Below are 15,920 nucleotides of genomic sequence, written 5' to 3'. Positions count from 1 at the left end.
GGGGGCGGCCGTCAGGAAGTCCAGGACCCAGTTGCACAGGGCGGGGTCGAGACCCAGGGTCTCGAGCTTGATGACGAGTTTGGAGGGTACTATGGTGTTAAATGCTGAGCTGTAGTCGATGAACAGCATTCTCACATAGGTATTCCTCTTGTCCAGATGGGTTAGGGCAGTGTGCAGTGTGGTTGCGATTGCGTCGTCTGTGGACCTATTGGGTCGGTAAGCAAATTGGAGTGGGTCTAGGGTGTCAGGTAGGGTGGAGGTGATATGGTCCTTGACTAGTCTCTCAAAGCACTTCATGATGACGGAAGTGAGTGCTACGGGGCGGTAGTCGTTTAGCTCAGTTACCTTAGCTTTCTTGGGAACAGGAACAATGGTGGCCCTCTTGAAGCATGTGGGAACAGCAGACTGGGATAAGGATTGATTGAATATGTCCTTAAACACACCAGCCAGCTGGTCTGCGCATGCTCTGAGGACGCGGCTGGGAATGCCGTCTTTGCCTGCAGACTTGCGAGGGTTAACACGTTTAAATGTTTTACTCACCTCGGCTGCAGTGAAGGAGAGCCCGCAGGTTTTGGTAGCGGGCCGTGTCAGTGGCACTGTATTGTCCTCAAGCGAGCAAAAAAGTTATTTAGCCTGTCTGGGAGCAAGACATCCTGGTCCGCGACGGGCCTGGTTTTCTTTTTGTAATCCGTGATTGACTGTAGACCCTGCCACATACCTCTTGTGTCTGAGCTGTTGAATTGCGACCATTGCGACCATACTGGGACTTAGCTTGTTTGATTGCCTTGCGGAGAGAATAGCTACACTGTTTGTATTCGGTCATGTTTCCGGTCACCTTGCCCTGGTTAAAAGCAGTGGTTCGCGCTTTCAGTTTCACGCGAATGCTGCCATCAATCCACGGTTTCTGGTTTGGGAATGTTTTAATCGTTGCTGTGGGTACGACATCGTCAATGCACTTTCTAATGAACTCGCTCACCGAATCAGCGTATTCGTCAATATTGTTGTTGGACGCAATGCGGAACATATCCCAATCCACGTGATCGAAGCAGTCTTGAAGCGTGGAAACAGATTGGTCGGACCAGCGTTGAACAGACCTGAGCGCGGGAGCTTGTTGTTTTAGTTTCTGTTTGTAGGCTGGAAGCAACAAAATGGAGTCGTGGTCAGCTTTTCCGAAAGGAGGGCGGGGGAGGGCCTTATATGCGTCGCGGAAGTTAGTATAACAATGATCCAAGGTTTTACCAGCCCTGGTAGCACAATCGATATGCTGATAGAATTTAGGGAGTTTTGTTTTCAGATTAGCCTTGTTAAAATCCCCAGCTACGATGAATGCAGCCTCAGGGTGTGTAGTTTCCAGTTTACAAAGAGTCAGATAAAGTTCGTTCAGGGTCATCGATGTGTCTGCTTGGGGGGGAATATATACGGCTGTGATTATAATCGAAGAGAATTCCCTTGGTAGATAATGCGGTCGACATTTGATTGTGAGGAATTCTAGATCAGGGGAACAGAATGACTTGAGTTCCTGTATGTTGTTATGATCACACCACGTCTTGTTAATCATAAGGCATACACCCCCGCCCCTCTTCTTACCAGAAAGATGTTTGTTTCTGTCGGCGCGATGCGTGAAGAAACCAGCTGGCTGCACCGACTCCGTTAGCGTCTCTTGAGTGAGCCATGTTTCCGTGAAGCAGAGAACGTTACAATCTCTGATGTCTCTCTGAAATGTTACCCTTGCTCGGATTTCATCAACCTTATTGTCAAGAGACTGGACATTGGCGAGTAGTATGCTAGGGAGTGGAGCGCGATGTGCCCGTCTCTGAAGCCTGACCAGGAGACCGCCTCGTTTGCCCCTTTTACGGCGTCGCTTAGGGTCGCCGGCTGGGATCAGATCCATTGTATTGGGTGGAAGGCAAAACACTGGATCCGCTTCGGGAAAGTCATATTCCTGGTTGTAACGATGGTGAGTTGACGTTGCTCTTATATTCAGTAGTTCCTCCCGACTGTATGTAATGAAACCTAAGATTACCTGGGGTACCAATGTAAGGAATAACACATAAAAAAACAAAATACTGCATATTTTCCTAGGAACGCGAAACGAGGCGGCCATCTCGGTCGGCGCCGGAAGAGATTTGAGATGTACTTATAGTTACTAAGCATGTGTTTGCGTGTGCGTGCGTGTGTGCGTGCGTGTTTGGTTTTACTGTCCTTGTGGGAACCAGAAGTCCCCAAGGATAGTAAAACAAGAAAAATTCAGAGGTCCCCACAAGGAAAAGGCTATTGAAGGCTTAGGGGTTAGTCTACAGTTAGGGTAACAGTTAAGGTTAGAATTAGGGTTAGGTGTAGGGTTAGGAGTTAGGTTTAGGGGTTTGGGGTTAAGGTTAGGTTAAGTGTTAGGGTTTGGAAAATTGGATTTGGAATGGAAATCAATTGTTTGTTCTCCACAAGGATAGTAAAACAAATGTGTCTGTCTGTGGGCCCATAATAATGGCAGGAATGGGGTAAATGGATGTATTTGATACCATTCCATCAATTCTGCTCCAGCCATTACCATGTGTGTAACGCCTGCTCCCGCTCTTCCCCCTGGCGCTCGAGGGCGCCAGGCTGCCCTGCATTACGCACTCGTGCCACCATCATTTACGCACACCTGCCTTCCCTCGTCACGCGCATCAGCAATATTGGACTCACCTGGACTCAATCACCTGTTTATTACCTCCCCTATATTTGTCAGTTCCCCAGCTCTGTTCCCCGCTGCTGCATTGATTGTCGTCTGTCTTTGTGTTTCCCAATTCTGACGCTGTTCCTGTCCTGTTGCATGTCCGTTCCAAATTAAATATCAACTCCCCGTACCTGCTTCACTTCTGCAGCATCGTTACTTACAATGTGCCCGCCCTCCCCAATTAAGGTGCCACCACCCTCCTGTGACTCATATTCCGTTAGGAATTCCCAGAACAGTCTTAATAATCTGCGCAGGAGTAGACCAGAGAAACTACTGTAGTCTGTACACAGAACCCAGTATAGATCACCTGGGAAACCTAGACACACACAGGGAGATAGGTGAGATAGGGGCTAGGGCTAGAAGCTAGGGTTAGGGGCTAAGGGGAAGGGTCAGGGTTTATTTGGGGCTAGGGGTGGTTGTGACTGGGTCCACGTCTCACCTTTGAAGAAGCTGACAACCAACATGGCTGGTTGGGAGGTGTTTTTATTTTGGCCACGCCCTCAATAGTTTGCCACCCATTGGCCCTGTGGGGAGAGGGGGAGGAGCCTAAATATAACAATAATAAATTGTAATAATGGATTTATTTTATATAGCGCTTTTCAATACAAGAATAATCTCAAAGTTGTTTTAAAAATAAAAACAAAACATAACAGGAAAATTGCTGATGCACAACCACATTTTTAAATGGCACCTTGTGTATTCTACTATTATAACGCTCAATATTAAGTTGAGAGAAAGATACTACTGGTAGCTAACCCCTTCTATCTGTGGTTGAGACCACTGGTTGAGACCAATAATATATATATATATATATACGCTAAATGACTAATAGAAGGCTCTGTATTGAAGACACCGAGCCTCCATATTGGGACTCCTCCACCATTGTAAAAAGTATTTAGGAAGCTACGGAAATGCATTTATTAATGTCTACATTCATTTTTGCCACATTTATTATATTACAGACACCTTAATGCATACTTGTAAATGATATTATGTGAGCTAAAATATAACCCCTCCCCCAAATATATATAAATATTTGTTGATGACTAAAGTTACTGTCCCCATTACAACAACAAAAATACTTAAATACATGTAATTTTGTCCTTGAAACATTTAATTGAAATACTGTAGAATTCCATTCATTTCTAATGGAGGACTGCTCCTTCTGGGAAGTGCCAATATGCCCAACAGGTGGCTTCGTAGCTTCTCAATACAATACAAAGCCACAGATAGAACAATGAAACAGATATTTCACTGGAAGTATAAATGTGAAGCATCCGGTTGGCGTTTCCACTCGTAGTGAGAGGAAGCCCACTGGCGAACAGTGGGAGAAGATGGAACGAGATGGATTTTGGCCGACATACTGCACATTTTCTCATCGATTAAACATGATTAAACAATACCGTTTTCTGCTCCCAAAACTAGAATATGTTATGAACAGAGTGGACTAAGTTTTGTAGACTTTACCCTTTGCTAAAAAATCGCGTTGTTTAGGAGTGCAAATGCGAATTGAGTTGTAAAACACGCGCACTTCACAGAGTAGACGTTTTTTAACGGTAATATTTTAATGTATACTAGAACGCGCCAATAGGTACTCGCTAGCGCGTGCTTGGCTCTACCCACCTCCTTGCTTGTTCTGCCCACTATGACTAATTTGTTCCCATTGGAAACGACAAGCTGTCGTCTATCTGGGTTTGGTTATAAAAATCGTTGACCTAGCGTCAGCCATCCCAATTGACTTCCTAAAACAAACAAAAATAAAAAACATAGGGATCAGTCCAGTGAGTCCATTGATAATGAAACCGATCACTGATTGGCTGAAGTTATAGTTGCTCGTGCGCACTGCTTTGGTGAGGGAGACGGAGGTCATAGGAGAATAGTTGGGTAGGTAAATGAAACTGCAAATAATTAGCTAGCTAGATAGGTAAAAAAAAATGTGTCAACAAATAATTTAATCTGCCAATAATTTATTATGTCACTGTTGTTAGCTAGCTACTTGATTGAAAAATATCCAATAGCTAGCTACAGTAGCTAGTCAGTTGCGATCCCGCTTTAGCTAAAGTTAGCTTGGTCGCTAACTAAGAAAGATAAGCAACAACATTGCTATAATACGAGCTGAAAACTGATCACATTTTCCTGTTGAAAAGGACGGACAGCTCAGTTAGCTATCTACAGTTACTACTTAGCTGAGTTTTTTTAATTTATTTTTTAGCTTAGTCTTTGGAGGCTTGGTTGTTAGTGTGATGGCATGGGTGATGTTTATACTGTGACGTCATACACGCCTACATGAACTGAACCTGTTTATTTGGAATTGTTTTTCGAGCTCATGAATGATCTAGCTCTCCTAGTAGATAGCTACCGACCTGTCTTTACTTCCTGACTTGTCATTTGTAACAGCACACTGTTTCAACTGATTTGATTTGAAAAAAATTAATCGTCTGAAATGGTCTGAATCTCTCAAGGGGGACAGAGATTTTTAGCGGCATTGGGGCTTTGAGGGAGAATGCTGCGCAGGACCGTCTCCTTCCCCATTGAGGTAATATAGCAAGAATTCGTTCATATTGTGCCAACACAAAAATAAAAAATAGTATATTGCTTTGGAAACATTGGGTTATTTCAGTTTCATGTCAATAAAGCTCACCTGAATACTGTACTAGTAGTCTGCCATTTATCTTAACAGCCATGTATTTGTTAGCACGTTCAGAGATGTGTATGTAGGCTTAAAGCCTTTCAAGATTAAGTTGTTGTGGTTCTAATGTAGGTGGGGCGGCTGCAGCAGCTGGGTCTATTGGACTATGCCTCCCACGGTGTGACATCATGCTCGGTGCTCGACCTCCCGTCTCTCCACCGAGGTCACCAGGGTTCACGACAACGGAAGGATGAGTGGCAGGGCCGGTACCAGGGGCCTGCCGAGGCTGGCCAATGGGAGGATGAGCGGCAGGGCCGGTACTGTGGGCCTGCCGAGGCTGGCCAATGGGAGGATGACGGTGGGTTAGTGGTCACACCCTCTTCTAATGGTGAGTACTGACTCGTAGAACAATATACAATTTTGTCCAATTTGGATTATTTACCTTCTCAGCTCAGCTCAGAGAGTGGGAAGTGGGGTGGAACTGGAGTCTCAGCTCAGAGAGTGGGAAGTGGGGTGGAACTGGGGTCTCAGCTCAGAGAGTGGGAAGTGGGGTGGAACTGGGGTCTCAGCTCAGAGAGTGGGAAGTGGGATGGAACTGAGGTCTCAGCTCAGAGTGGGAAGTGGGGTGGAACTGGGGTCTCAGCTCAGAGAGTGGGAAGTGGGGTGGAACTGGGGTCTCAGCTCAGAGAGTGGGAAGTGGGGTGGAACTGGGCTCTCGGTTGTGAGAGTGGGAAGTGGGGTGGAACTGGGGTCTCGGTTGTGAGAGTGGGAAGTGCGGTGGAACTGGACTCTCAGCTCAGCTCAGAGAGTGGGAAGTGGGGTGGAACTGGGCTCTCGGTTGTGAGAGTGGGAAGTGGGGTGGAACTGGGGTCTCAGCTCAGAGAGTGGGAAGTGGGGTGGAACTGGGGTCTCAGCTCAGAGAGTGGGAAGTGGGGTGGAACTGGGGTCTCAGCTCAGAGAGTTGGAAGTGGGGTGGAACTGGGGTCTCAGCTCAGAGAGTTGGAAGTGGGGTGGAACTGGGCTCTCAGTTGTGAGAGTGGGAAGTGGGGTGGAACTGGGGTCTCGGTTGTGAGAGTGGGAAGTGCGGTGGAACTGGACTCTCAGCTCAGAGACTGGGAAGTGGGGTGGAACTGGGCTCTCGGTTGTGAGAGTGGGAAGTGGGGTGGAACTGGGGTCTCAGCTCAGAGAGTGGGAAGTGGGGTGGAACTGGGGTCTCAGCTCAGAGAGTGGGAAGTGGGGTGGAACTGGGCTCGGTTGTGAGAGTGGGAAGTGGGGTGGAACTGGGGTCTCAGCTCAGAGAGTGGGAAGTGGGGTGGAACTGGGGTCTCGGTTGTGAGAGTGAGAAGTGGGGTGGAACTGGAGTCTCAGCTCAGAGAGTGGGAAGTGGGGTGGAACTGGGGTCTCGGTTGTGAGAGTGAGAAGTGGGGTGGAACTGGAGTCTCAGCTCAGAGAGTGGGAAGTGGGGTGGAACTGGGCTCTCGGTTGTGAGAGTGGGAAGTGGGGTGGAACTGGGCTCTCGGTTGTGAGAGTGGGAAGTGAGGTGGAACTGGGTCTCAGCTCAGAGAGTGGGAAGTGAGGTGGAACTGGGCTCTTGAGGTGTCAACCATGCAGTAGTAGGCAGATTCATTGATAGATCAGGGATGTATGTGTAACACATGGTCCCTCCTCTTTCCTGTCCCCTGTCTAGGTAGCACCAGGGGACCCAGATGGAGGGATATGTATGCCAGCTCAGACCAGCTAAGGTGAACATACACACACACACACACACACACACACACACACACACACACACAGTTATAGCCATAACCTTCATCTATCTGCTCAAATCTGTGTGTTCACACATTTCGCTGCTCTGTGTGTGCGTTTAGGTCAGACTCAGTGGAAGATGGCTATGATTATGAAGGTGAGTTTTTCATTGGTTATTGGCTGCTCTTTACGACCAATTCAAAGGTGTGTGTGTGTGTGTCTGTTTTGATGTTTTGTGCGCGTTTCAGAGGGGAAGCAGAATGATGAGTCTGTCAGGCTGTACGTGTCAGAGGAGGAGAGAATCCTCAACTCTGCAGACCTGTAAGTGCCTTACACCCAGACAACTCCTAGCAAATCAAATTGTATTTGTCACATGTGCCGAATACAACAGGTGTAGACGTTTATGTGAAATGCTTACTTACGAGCCCTTTCCCAACAATGCACAGTTAAAAAGTAAGAAAAATTTGCTACAAAAATAAAGGAAAGAGTTACACAATAAAATGACAACCAGAATATATACAAGGAGTAACGGTACCAATGTGCAGGGGTACGAGGTAGTTGAGGTGATTGAGGTAATATGTACATGTAGGTAGGGGTAAACATGACTAGGCAATCAGGATATATAATAATCAAATCAAACTTTATTTGTCACATGCACCGAATACAACAAGTGTAGACCTTACCTTTAAATGCTTACTTACAAGGCCTTAACCAACAGTGCAGTTCAAGAAGAGTTCCAGATTTTTTAAACCAAATGAAAGTAAAAAATTATAAAAAGTAACACAATAAAATAACAATAACGAGGCTATATACAGGGGGCACCGGTACCGAGTCAGTGTGCGGGGGTACAGGTTAGTTGAGGTAATTTGTACATGTAGGTAAGGGTGAAGTGACTATGCATAGATAAAAAATAAAAAAGCTGAGATAATAAGCAGAGTAGCAGCAGCGTATGTGAAAGCGTGTCTGTGGCTTCAATATGTGTGCGTGTGAGAGTGTATGTAGGTGTGTGTTGGAGTGTCAGTGTAGAATGGGTATAGTCCAGTCTAGAGGTCTACCGATTATGATTTGTCAACGCCAATACCGATACCGATTATTGGAGGACCAAAAAAAAGCCGATACCGATTGATCGGCCGATTTTTAAAAATGTATTTGTAATAATGACAATTACAACAATACTGAATGAACACTTATTTTAACTTAATATAATATATCAATAAAATCAATTTAGCCTCAAATAAATAATGAAACATGTTCAATTTGGTTTAAATAATGCAAAAACAACGTGTTGGAGAAGAAAGTAAAAGTGCAATATGTGCCATGTAAGAAAGCTAACGTTTAAGTTCCTTGCTCAGAACATGAGAACATATGAAAGCTGGTGGTTCCTTTTAACATGAGTCTTCAATATTCCCAGGTAAGAAGTTTTAGGTTGTAGTTATTATAGGAATTATAGGACTATTTCTCTCTATACGATTTGTATTTCATATACCTTTGACTATTGGATGTTCTTATAGGCACTTTAGTATTGCCAGTGTAACAGTATAGCTTCCATCCCTCTCCTCGCTCCTACCTGGGCTCGAACCAGGAACACATCGACAACAGCCACCCTCGAAGCAGCGTTACCCATGCAGAGCAAGGGGAACAACTACTCCAAGTCTCAGAGCGAGTGACGTTTGAAACGCTATTAGCATGCACCCCGCTAACTAGCTAGCCATTTCACATCGGTTACACCAGCCTAATCTCGGTAGTTGATAGGCTTGAAGTCATAAACAGCGCAATACTTGAAGCATTGCGAAGAGCTGCTGGCAAATGCACGAAAGTGCTGTTTGAATGAATGCTTACGAGCCTGCTGGTGCCTATCATCGCTCAGTCAGACTGCTCTATCAAATCCTAGACTTAATTATAACATAATAACACACAGAAATACGAGCCTTTGGTCATTAAAATGGTCGAATACGGAAACTATCATTTCGAAAACAAAACGTTTATTCTTTCAGTGAAATACGGAACCGTTCCGTATTTTATCTAACGGATGGCATCCATAAGTCTAAATATTGCTGTTACATTGTACAACCTTCAATGTTATGTCATAATTCTGTACTATTCTGGCAAATTAATTACGGCCTTTGTTAGGAATAAATGGACTTCACATAGTTCGCAATGAGCCAGGCGGCCCAAACTGCTGCATATACCCTGACTGCTTGCACGGAACGCAAGAGAAGTGACAATTTCCCTAGTTATTAGAAATTCATGTTAGCAGGCAATATTAACTAAATATGCAGGTTTAAAAATATATACTTGTATATTGATTTTAAAGAAAGGCATTGATGTTTATGGTTAGGTACATTGGTGCAACAACAGTGCTTTTTTCACAAATGCGCTTGTTAAATCATCACCCGTTTGTCGAAGTAGGCTGTGATTCAATGAGAAATTAACAGGCACCGCATCGATTATATGCAACGCAGGACATGCTAGATAAACTAGTAATATCATCAACCATGTGTAGTTAACTAGTGATTATGATTGATTGATTGTTTTTTATAAAATAAGTTTAATGCTAGCTAGCAACTTACCTTGGCTTCTTGCTGCCCTCGCGTAACAGGTAATCAGCCTGCCATGCAGGCACCTCGTGGAGTGCAATGTAAGGCAGGTGGTTAGAGCGTTGGACTAGTAACCGGAAGGTTGCAAAAACGAATCCCCGAGCTGACAAGGTAAAAATCTGTCGTTCTGCCCCTGAACAAGGTAGTTAACCCACCGTTCCTAGGCCGTCATTGAAAATAAGAATGTGTTCTTAACTTACTTGCCTAGTTAAATAAAGGTGTAAAAAAAAAAAACGATTGTTATGAAAACTTGAAATCGGCCCTAATTAATAGGACATTCCGATTAATCGGTCGACCTCTAGTCCAGTCAGTGTACATAGAGACAGTGCAAAGTGGGGGTCAATGCAAATAGTCCCGGAAGCAATTTGATTAACTGTTCAGCAGTCTTATGGCTTGGGGAAAGAAGCTGTTAAGGAGCCTTTTGGTCCCAGACTTGGCGCTCCGGTACCGCTTGCCGTGCGGTAGCAGAGAGAACAGTTTATGACTTGGGTGGTTAAAGTCTTTCACTATTTTTAGGGCCTTCCTCTAACACCGCCTGGTATAGAGGTCCTGGGTGGCAGGGAGCTTGGCCCCAGGGATGTACTGGTCCGTACCCACTACCCTCTGTAGCGCTTTGCGGTCGGATGCCAAGCAGTTGCCATACCAAGAGGTGATGCAGCCAGTCAAGATGCTTTCAATGATGCAGCTGTAGAACTTTTTGAGGATCTGAGGGCTCATGGCAAATTGTTTCAGCCTCCTGAGGGCGAAGAGGCTTTGTCGTGCCCTCTTCACAACTGTGTTGGTGTGTTTAGACCATGATAGGTCCTTCGTGATCTGGACATCAAGGCTGTTGTGATAGCAGTTTGTGTACTTACCACTTTCTAACTTGTGTGTTTGTAGGAGTTCAGAGGAGAGGCGTGATGTTCTAGCAGAGTTGGTGTATTCCCGAAGCAGACTGAAGCAATTGAACTCAGAGCTACAGAGAACAGTAGAGGTAGCCGATGACAACAACACACTGCTACGCACCGAGAACACTGCCCTGCGCAACCAAGTCAAAGGGTAACCATATTAGCAACCACACACACTGCCCTGCACAACCAAGTCAAATGTAACCATCAATCAGTCAGGCTGTTCATCATTATTTGTGTTTGTCAGGATGAAGCAGTCGATTCATGATGCAGAGCAGCTGATGGATGAGCTGGAGGAGATCCGGAGCCTATTGGTTGAGAAAGACGATGCTACGGGCAACCTGGAGGCCTACATCAAACAACTGGTGGTTAACCAGGAAGTGGTGTACAGCAATAGTAAACAAACCATCAGTGGAGGCTGCTGAGGGGAGGATGGCTCATAATAATGTCTGAAACGGAGCAAATGGAATGGCATCAAACACATGGAAACCATATGTTTGATGTATTTGATAAAAACATGATTCCGTTCCAGCCATTACTACGAGCCCATCCTTCCCAATTAAGGTCCCACCAACCTCCTGTGGAAACCATATATATATAGCAGGTAGTCTAGTGGTTAGAGTGTTGGGCCAGTAACCGAAAGGTTGCTGAGAATGTGAAATGTCAGAATAGTAGTAGAGAAAGTGATTTATTTCAGCTTTTATTTATTTTGTCACATTCCCAGTGGGTCAGATGTTTTCATAGACTCAATTAGTATTTGGTAGCATTGCCTTTAAATTGTTTAACTTGAGTCAAACGTTTCGGGTAGCCTTCCACAAGCTTCCCACAATAAGTTGGGTGAATTTCGGCTCATTCCTCCTGACAGAGCTGGTGTAACTGAGTCAGGTTTGTAGGCCTCCTTGCTCGCACACGCTTTTTCAGTTCTGCCCACACATTTTCTATAGGATTAAGGTCAGGGCCTTGTGATGGCCACTCCAATACCTTGACTGTTGTCCTTAAGCCATTTTGTCACAACTTTGGAAGTATGCTTGAGGTCATTGTCCATTTGGAAGACCCATTTGCAACCAAGCTTGAACTTCCTGACTGATGTCTTGAGATGTTGCTTCAATATATCCACATCATTTTTCTTACCTCATGATGCCATCTATTTTGTGAAGTGCACCAGTCCCTCCTGCAGCAAAGCATCCCCACAACATGATGCTGCCACCCCCGTGCTTCACGGTTGGGATGGTGTTCTCCGGCTTGCAAGCCTCCCCCTTCTTCCTCCAAACATAATGATGGTCATTATGGCCAAACAGTTCTATTTTTGTTTCATCAGACCAGAGGACATTTCTCCAAAAAGTACGATATTTGTTCCCATGTGCAGTTGCAAACCGTAGTCTGGCTTTTTTATGGCGGTTTTGGAGTGGTGGCCTCTTCCTTGCTGAGCGGCCTTTCAGGTTATGTCGATATAGGACTCGTTTGGATATAGATACTTTTGTACCTGTTTCCAGCATCTTCTCAATGTCCTTTGCTGTTGTTCTGGGATTTATTCGCACTTTTCGCACCAAAGTACGTTCATCTCTAGGAGGCACAATGCATTTCCTTCCTGAGCTGTATGACGGCTGCGTGGTCCCATGGTGTTTATACTTGCATACTATTGTTTGTACAGATGAACGTGGTACCTTCAGGCATTTGGAAATTGCTCCCAAGGATGAATCAGACTTGTGGAGGTCTACAATACTTTTTATGAGGTCTTGGCTGATTTCTTTTGATTTTCCCACAATGTCAAGCAAAGCGGCACTGAGTTTGAAGGTAAGCCTTGAAATACATCCACAGGTACACCTCCAATTGACTCAAATGATGTCAATTAGCCTATCAGAAGCTTCTAAAGCCATGACATCATTTTCTGGATTTTTCCAAGCTGTTTAAAGGCACAGTCAACTTAGTGTATGTAAACTTCTGACCCACTGGAATTGTGATACAGTAAGTGAAATAATCTGTCTGTAAACAATTGTTGGAAAAATGACTTGTGTCATGCACAAAGTAGATGTCCTAACCGACTTGCCATTTCTTGTTAGCAAGAAATTTGTGGAGTGGTTGAAAAACGAGTTTTAATGACTCCAACCTAAGTGTGAACTTCAACTGTATATATATGACAAATAAACCACCCAACTGAACACACCGGATTTGACCAATCACCTCACCAACTGAGCTAATTGGTAAATGTGAAGTAACTTGGAAAGAAAGTATTGATAAAATGGTGAGAAATACAATGGTTTTCATCCCTCGTTCTGGCAGGAGAAAGAGAAGGAGATTTTGGAGGACCAGATTGAAACCATCGGCAGTGAGGTATGATGACCTAACCCTTGACCTTTGACCCTGTTAGAACAGACAAACTGAATGTTTCACTGGCCAGCCAATATGGAGGCATAATACACATTGTTGTCAAAACATAACAGAACGTTTCTATTCTATTCTCTCTCGTTCTGTCTATCTGTTTCTCACCCCTAGATGTCCTGTATTATACCAGACAGAGCCACTGACAAGAAGAAGATCGTTAACCTCAGCCAGGCTCTACAAGCCTTACAGGTAACTCACACACACACACACACACTCAGGGGTATCCTACCACCAGATCAGAGGGGGGTAATTTTGGTCCTGGGAGGCCGCAGGATTTTTCCCAGCCCTAATAGTAACTAGTAACGTGTGTGTGAGAAACAGCTTCGGCTCGAGGAGAGCAGACTCGCTTTGGATCACAGGGATGAGGTCCTACGTAAGGTAGGCGAAACCTACATATTGAAGATGATGTTTACATTTGAAATATGCCCTAAATACCCAATAAATGTACAAGTTTTTCTTTAGACATGCCACATGGATTGCCAGTTTAAATGTGGTCCATTGCAGTCTATTAGCTGGCTGGCCTTTGCTCAACATAACTTTGTGTGCACGTGTATCCTTCAGAAGGACTTTGTAGTTGAGCAGCTGGAGCAGTCCCTTACAGAGTACTCCTCCATTGCACAGGTACATCACACACACATTTTACATATGCCTGATACAGACCTCACACACACACATATTTAACTGATATACACTCTGGGCTTTATGTGTGTGTGTTTCTCTGTTCTCAGGATCTGAAGGAGAAGATGAAGGATCTGCAGAGCCAACTGGCAGAGGCCCTAGTGTAACTACACACACAATCATAACATCCCTCACACACTCTCTAATTTTGTCATGTTTGTAATAACTCATACCCTCTCTCTCTTTCCTCATGTCTTTCTTTGTCTGTAGTAATGGAGGAGAGGGGGGTTACATGGCATTAGATGGAACTCTGTCTGAAGCCACTCAGCGCTCCATCTCTCTAGCAGAGGAACTGGGTCTACTGCCATGCATGATGGTGGGTCACATACACACACACACATGACCGATCATGGCCGAGTGTTTGTCTCCACTGTGTGGTGATCAAGTAGTACTACAGGACAGTGTGAGTTTAGGGTTAGGTAGGGCTTAGCTGGGAGAGTGTTTTCGCGCCAGTGAATGAGGACAGGCTGACCGTAATGGCTGGAATGGAATTTATGGAACAGATTAAAACATGTGGTTTCCACATGTTTGATGTGTTTGATACCGTTCCATTAATTCCTTTCCAGTTTTGTAATGAGCCCGTCCTACAGCTTTGCACACATACACACACACACACACACACACACACACACACACACACCCTAGGGGAGAGACGCTGTTGCTTAATGCGTGTGTTAATTTCCTACCCCAGGAGGACTCCTCTGATGAGGTGCAGAGGGAGGAGAAGAGAGAGGAGGAGCAGAGAGTGGAGGAGAGGGTAGAAAGAGAGGCGGATGAGAAGAAAGAGGAGGAGGTGGTTAAGGAGGAGAAACAGATGCTAGAGGAGAAGAGTGGTGTGTGGTCAGATATGGTGAGAGGTGTCCGAGCAGCAGGAGGTTTCACCCTGGGTTTCCTGGTTCCTCTGGGTGTCCTGGTCTCCATGGTCCCCGGCTGCTACGATCACTGTACAGGACTCGGCTTCACCAACACTTTCTGGTCTACAGCCAGATACCTCATACAGCCATACTGCAATGTGCACCACATAGGCCTCCCCCCGCTGTAATACACACCAGAGGGAGCTGGTGGGTGGAGCTATAGGAGGCTTATTGTAATGGCTGGAATGGAATTATTATCTACTTACCAACCTACCTACATAACTACCAACATACACGCGCACACACTTAAACATGAATACGCACAATAATACAACTCAAACCCTGATCATCAACCCTTCCAGGTTGCTGTCAACTAAATAAACTGGAATACGGCATCATACATGGACAACTAGTTGTATTTTAAATTGAAAAGGTAGAGAAGATTTTACAATGTGTATTTATTTATTTGTTATGCACATTTTAAATTACATTTTAAAGGTTGGACTCAATGTTGTTCATGTTTTGTTATTTTTTGGTCTAATTTCTGTATAGTGTTCTGTACAGTACAGAAATTCACTGCCACGTCATAGTCTACTCTGTCATTTAATTATTTTATTCGTAACATTCTTGTTTTCCCTGGTTTGAATTTAAAATATTATTTACATTTAAATAAAGAGACTTGTACAGTAAGGTCGAAGATTTTTGATAACTAACCCAAGATAGACTAGAGCCTGTCGTTTCCAATGGGAGTAAATTAATCATAGTGGGCAGAACAAGCAAGGAGGCGGTCAGAGCCAGGCACGAGCTAGTGAGATCCTATTGGCGTGTTCTGGCATCTATTTGCATATGTCCGTTAGGGAACGCCTACTTTGAAGTGCAAGTGTACAATAACTCAAATTGCCCTTGCACTCCGAAACAAAGCAATTTTTTCAACTTTGGCAAAGTATACAAAAGGCAGTTCACTCTGTTACAGATTCTAGTTTTGGAAACAGAAAACTGTATGGAGATCAAATGTTTCACTGATGTAATTTGAAGAATGTTGGCCAAAATCCATCTCGCTCCATCTCCCACTGAGCTTCCTCTCATCACAATATTTGGTAGTGAGTGGAAACGCAATCCGGATGCTTAATATTTATACATCTGGTGAAATATTTTGATCATTGTTCTATATGTGGTTGTAACGTGTTTGTCTTTCCATTTCATGTCAAAATCTGGATGTAACAAAGAAAGTGACGAGAATGTATTTAGAGCTCGGCACTTTATAATCTTAAAACCCGCAAATGATTTACCTCTGGTTCATTCAGGGGAAAGAATAGTTTTGGGATAAACGCAGAAAATAAGTTTAGAGGTTAACACAGGCTTAGGAGATCTTATACGTTTTGTTCTATGATATCATTAAATTAAAATTACCTTCGTGATTTATGAAGCCTTCAA

The 15,920-nt window shown here is 44.4% G+C and overlaps 1 protein-coding gene across 1 annotated transcript; it reads left to right on the top strand.

Moving 5' to 3' along the window:
* Nucleotides 1–4,471: 4,471 nt before the first annotated feature.
* Nucleotides 4,472–15,624, top strand: LOC139531613 (protein KASH5-like). Its single transcript, XM_071328229.1, has 15 exons — nucleotides 4,472–4,597; nucleotides 5,176–5,249; nucleotides 5,475–5,730; nucleotides 7,030–7,084; nucleotides 7,211–7,245; nucleotides 7,337–7,409; nucleotides 10,565–10,723; nucleotides 10,820–10,937; nucleotides 12,853–12,903; nucleotides 13,066–13,143; nucleotides 13,276–13,332; nucleotides 13,516–13,575; nucleotides 13,683–13,735; nucleotides 13,843–13,948; nucleotides 14,324–15,624. The coding sequence occupies exons 2-15, from the start codon at nucleotides 5,217–5,219 to the stop codon at nucleotides 14,672–14,674; spliced, it is 1,485 nt and encodes a 494-aa protein (XP_071184330.1). The 5' UTR covers nucleotides 4,472–4,597; nucleotides 5,176–5,216; the 3' UTR covers nucleotides 14,675–15,624.
* Nucleotides 15,625–15,920: the final 296 nt, after the last annotated feature.

Source organism: Salvelinus alpinus, chromosome 10 (genome assembly GCF_045679555.1).
Source record: "Salvelinus alpinus chromosome 10, SLU_Salpinus.1, whole genome shotgun sequence".
NCBI classification, from domain to species: Eukaryota; Metazoa; Chordata; class Actinopteri; order Salmoniformes; family Salmonidae; genus Salvelinus; species Salvelinus alpinus.
Note: the sequence above shows the minus strand (reverse complement) of the source record. Positions and strands in the feature narration are given on the sequence as shown.

What these genes read in the sequence shown, in the direction of transcription:
- LOC139531613 (XM_071328229.1), top strand. Translation starts at nt 5,217, where the DNA reads ATGCTGCGCAGGACCGTCTCCTTCCCCATTGAG. An exon ending in GCCAGCTCAGACCAGCTAAG is followed by an intron (nt 7,085 to 7,210) that starts GTGAACATACAC and finishes GTGTGCGTTTAG; the next exon opens with GTCAGACTCAGTGGAAGATG. An exon ending in AGGCTCTACAAGCCTTACAG is followed by an intron (nt 13,144 to 13,275) that starts GTAACTCACACA and finishes TGTGAGAAACAG; the next exon opens with CTTCGGCTCGAGGAGAGCAG.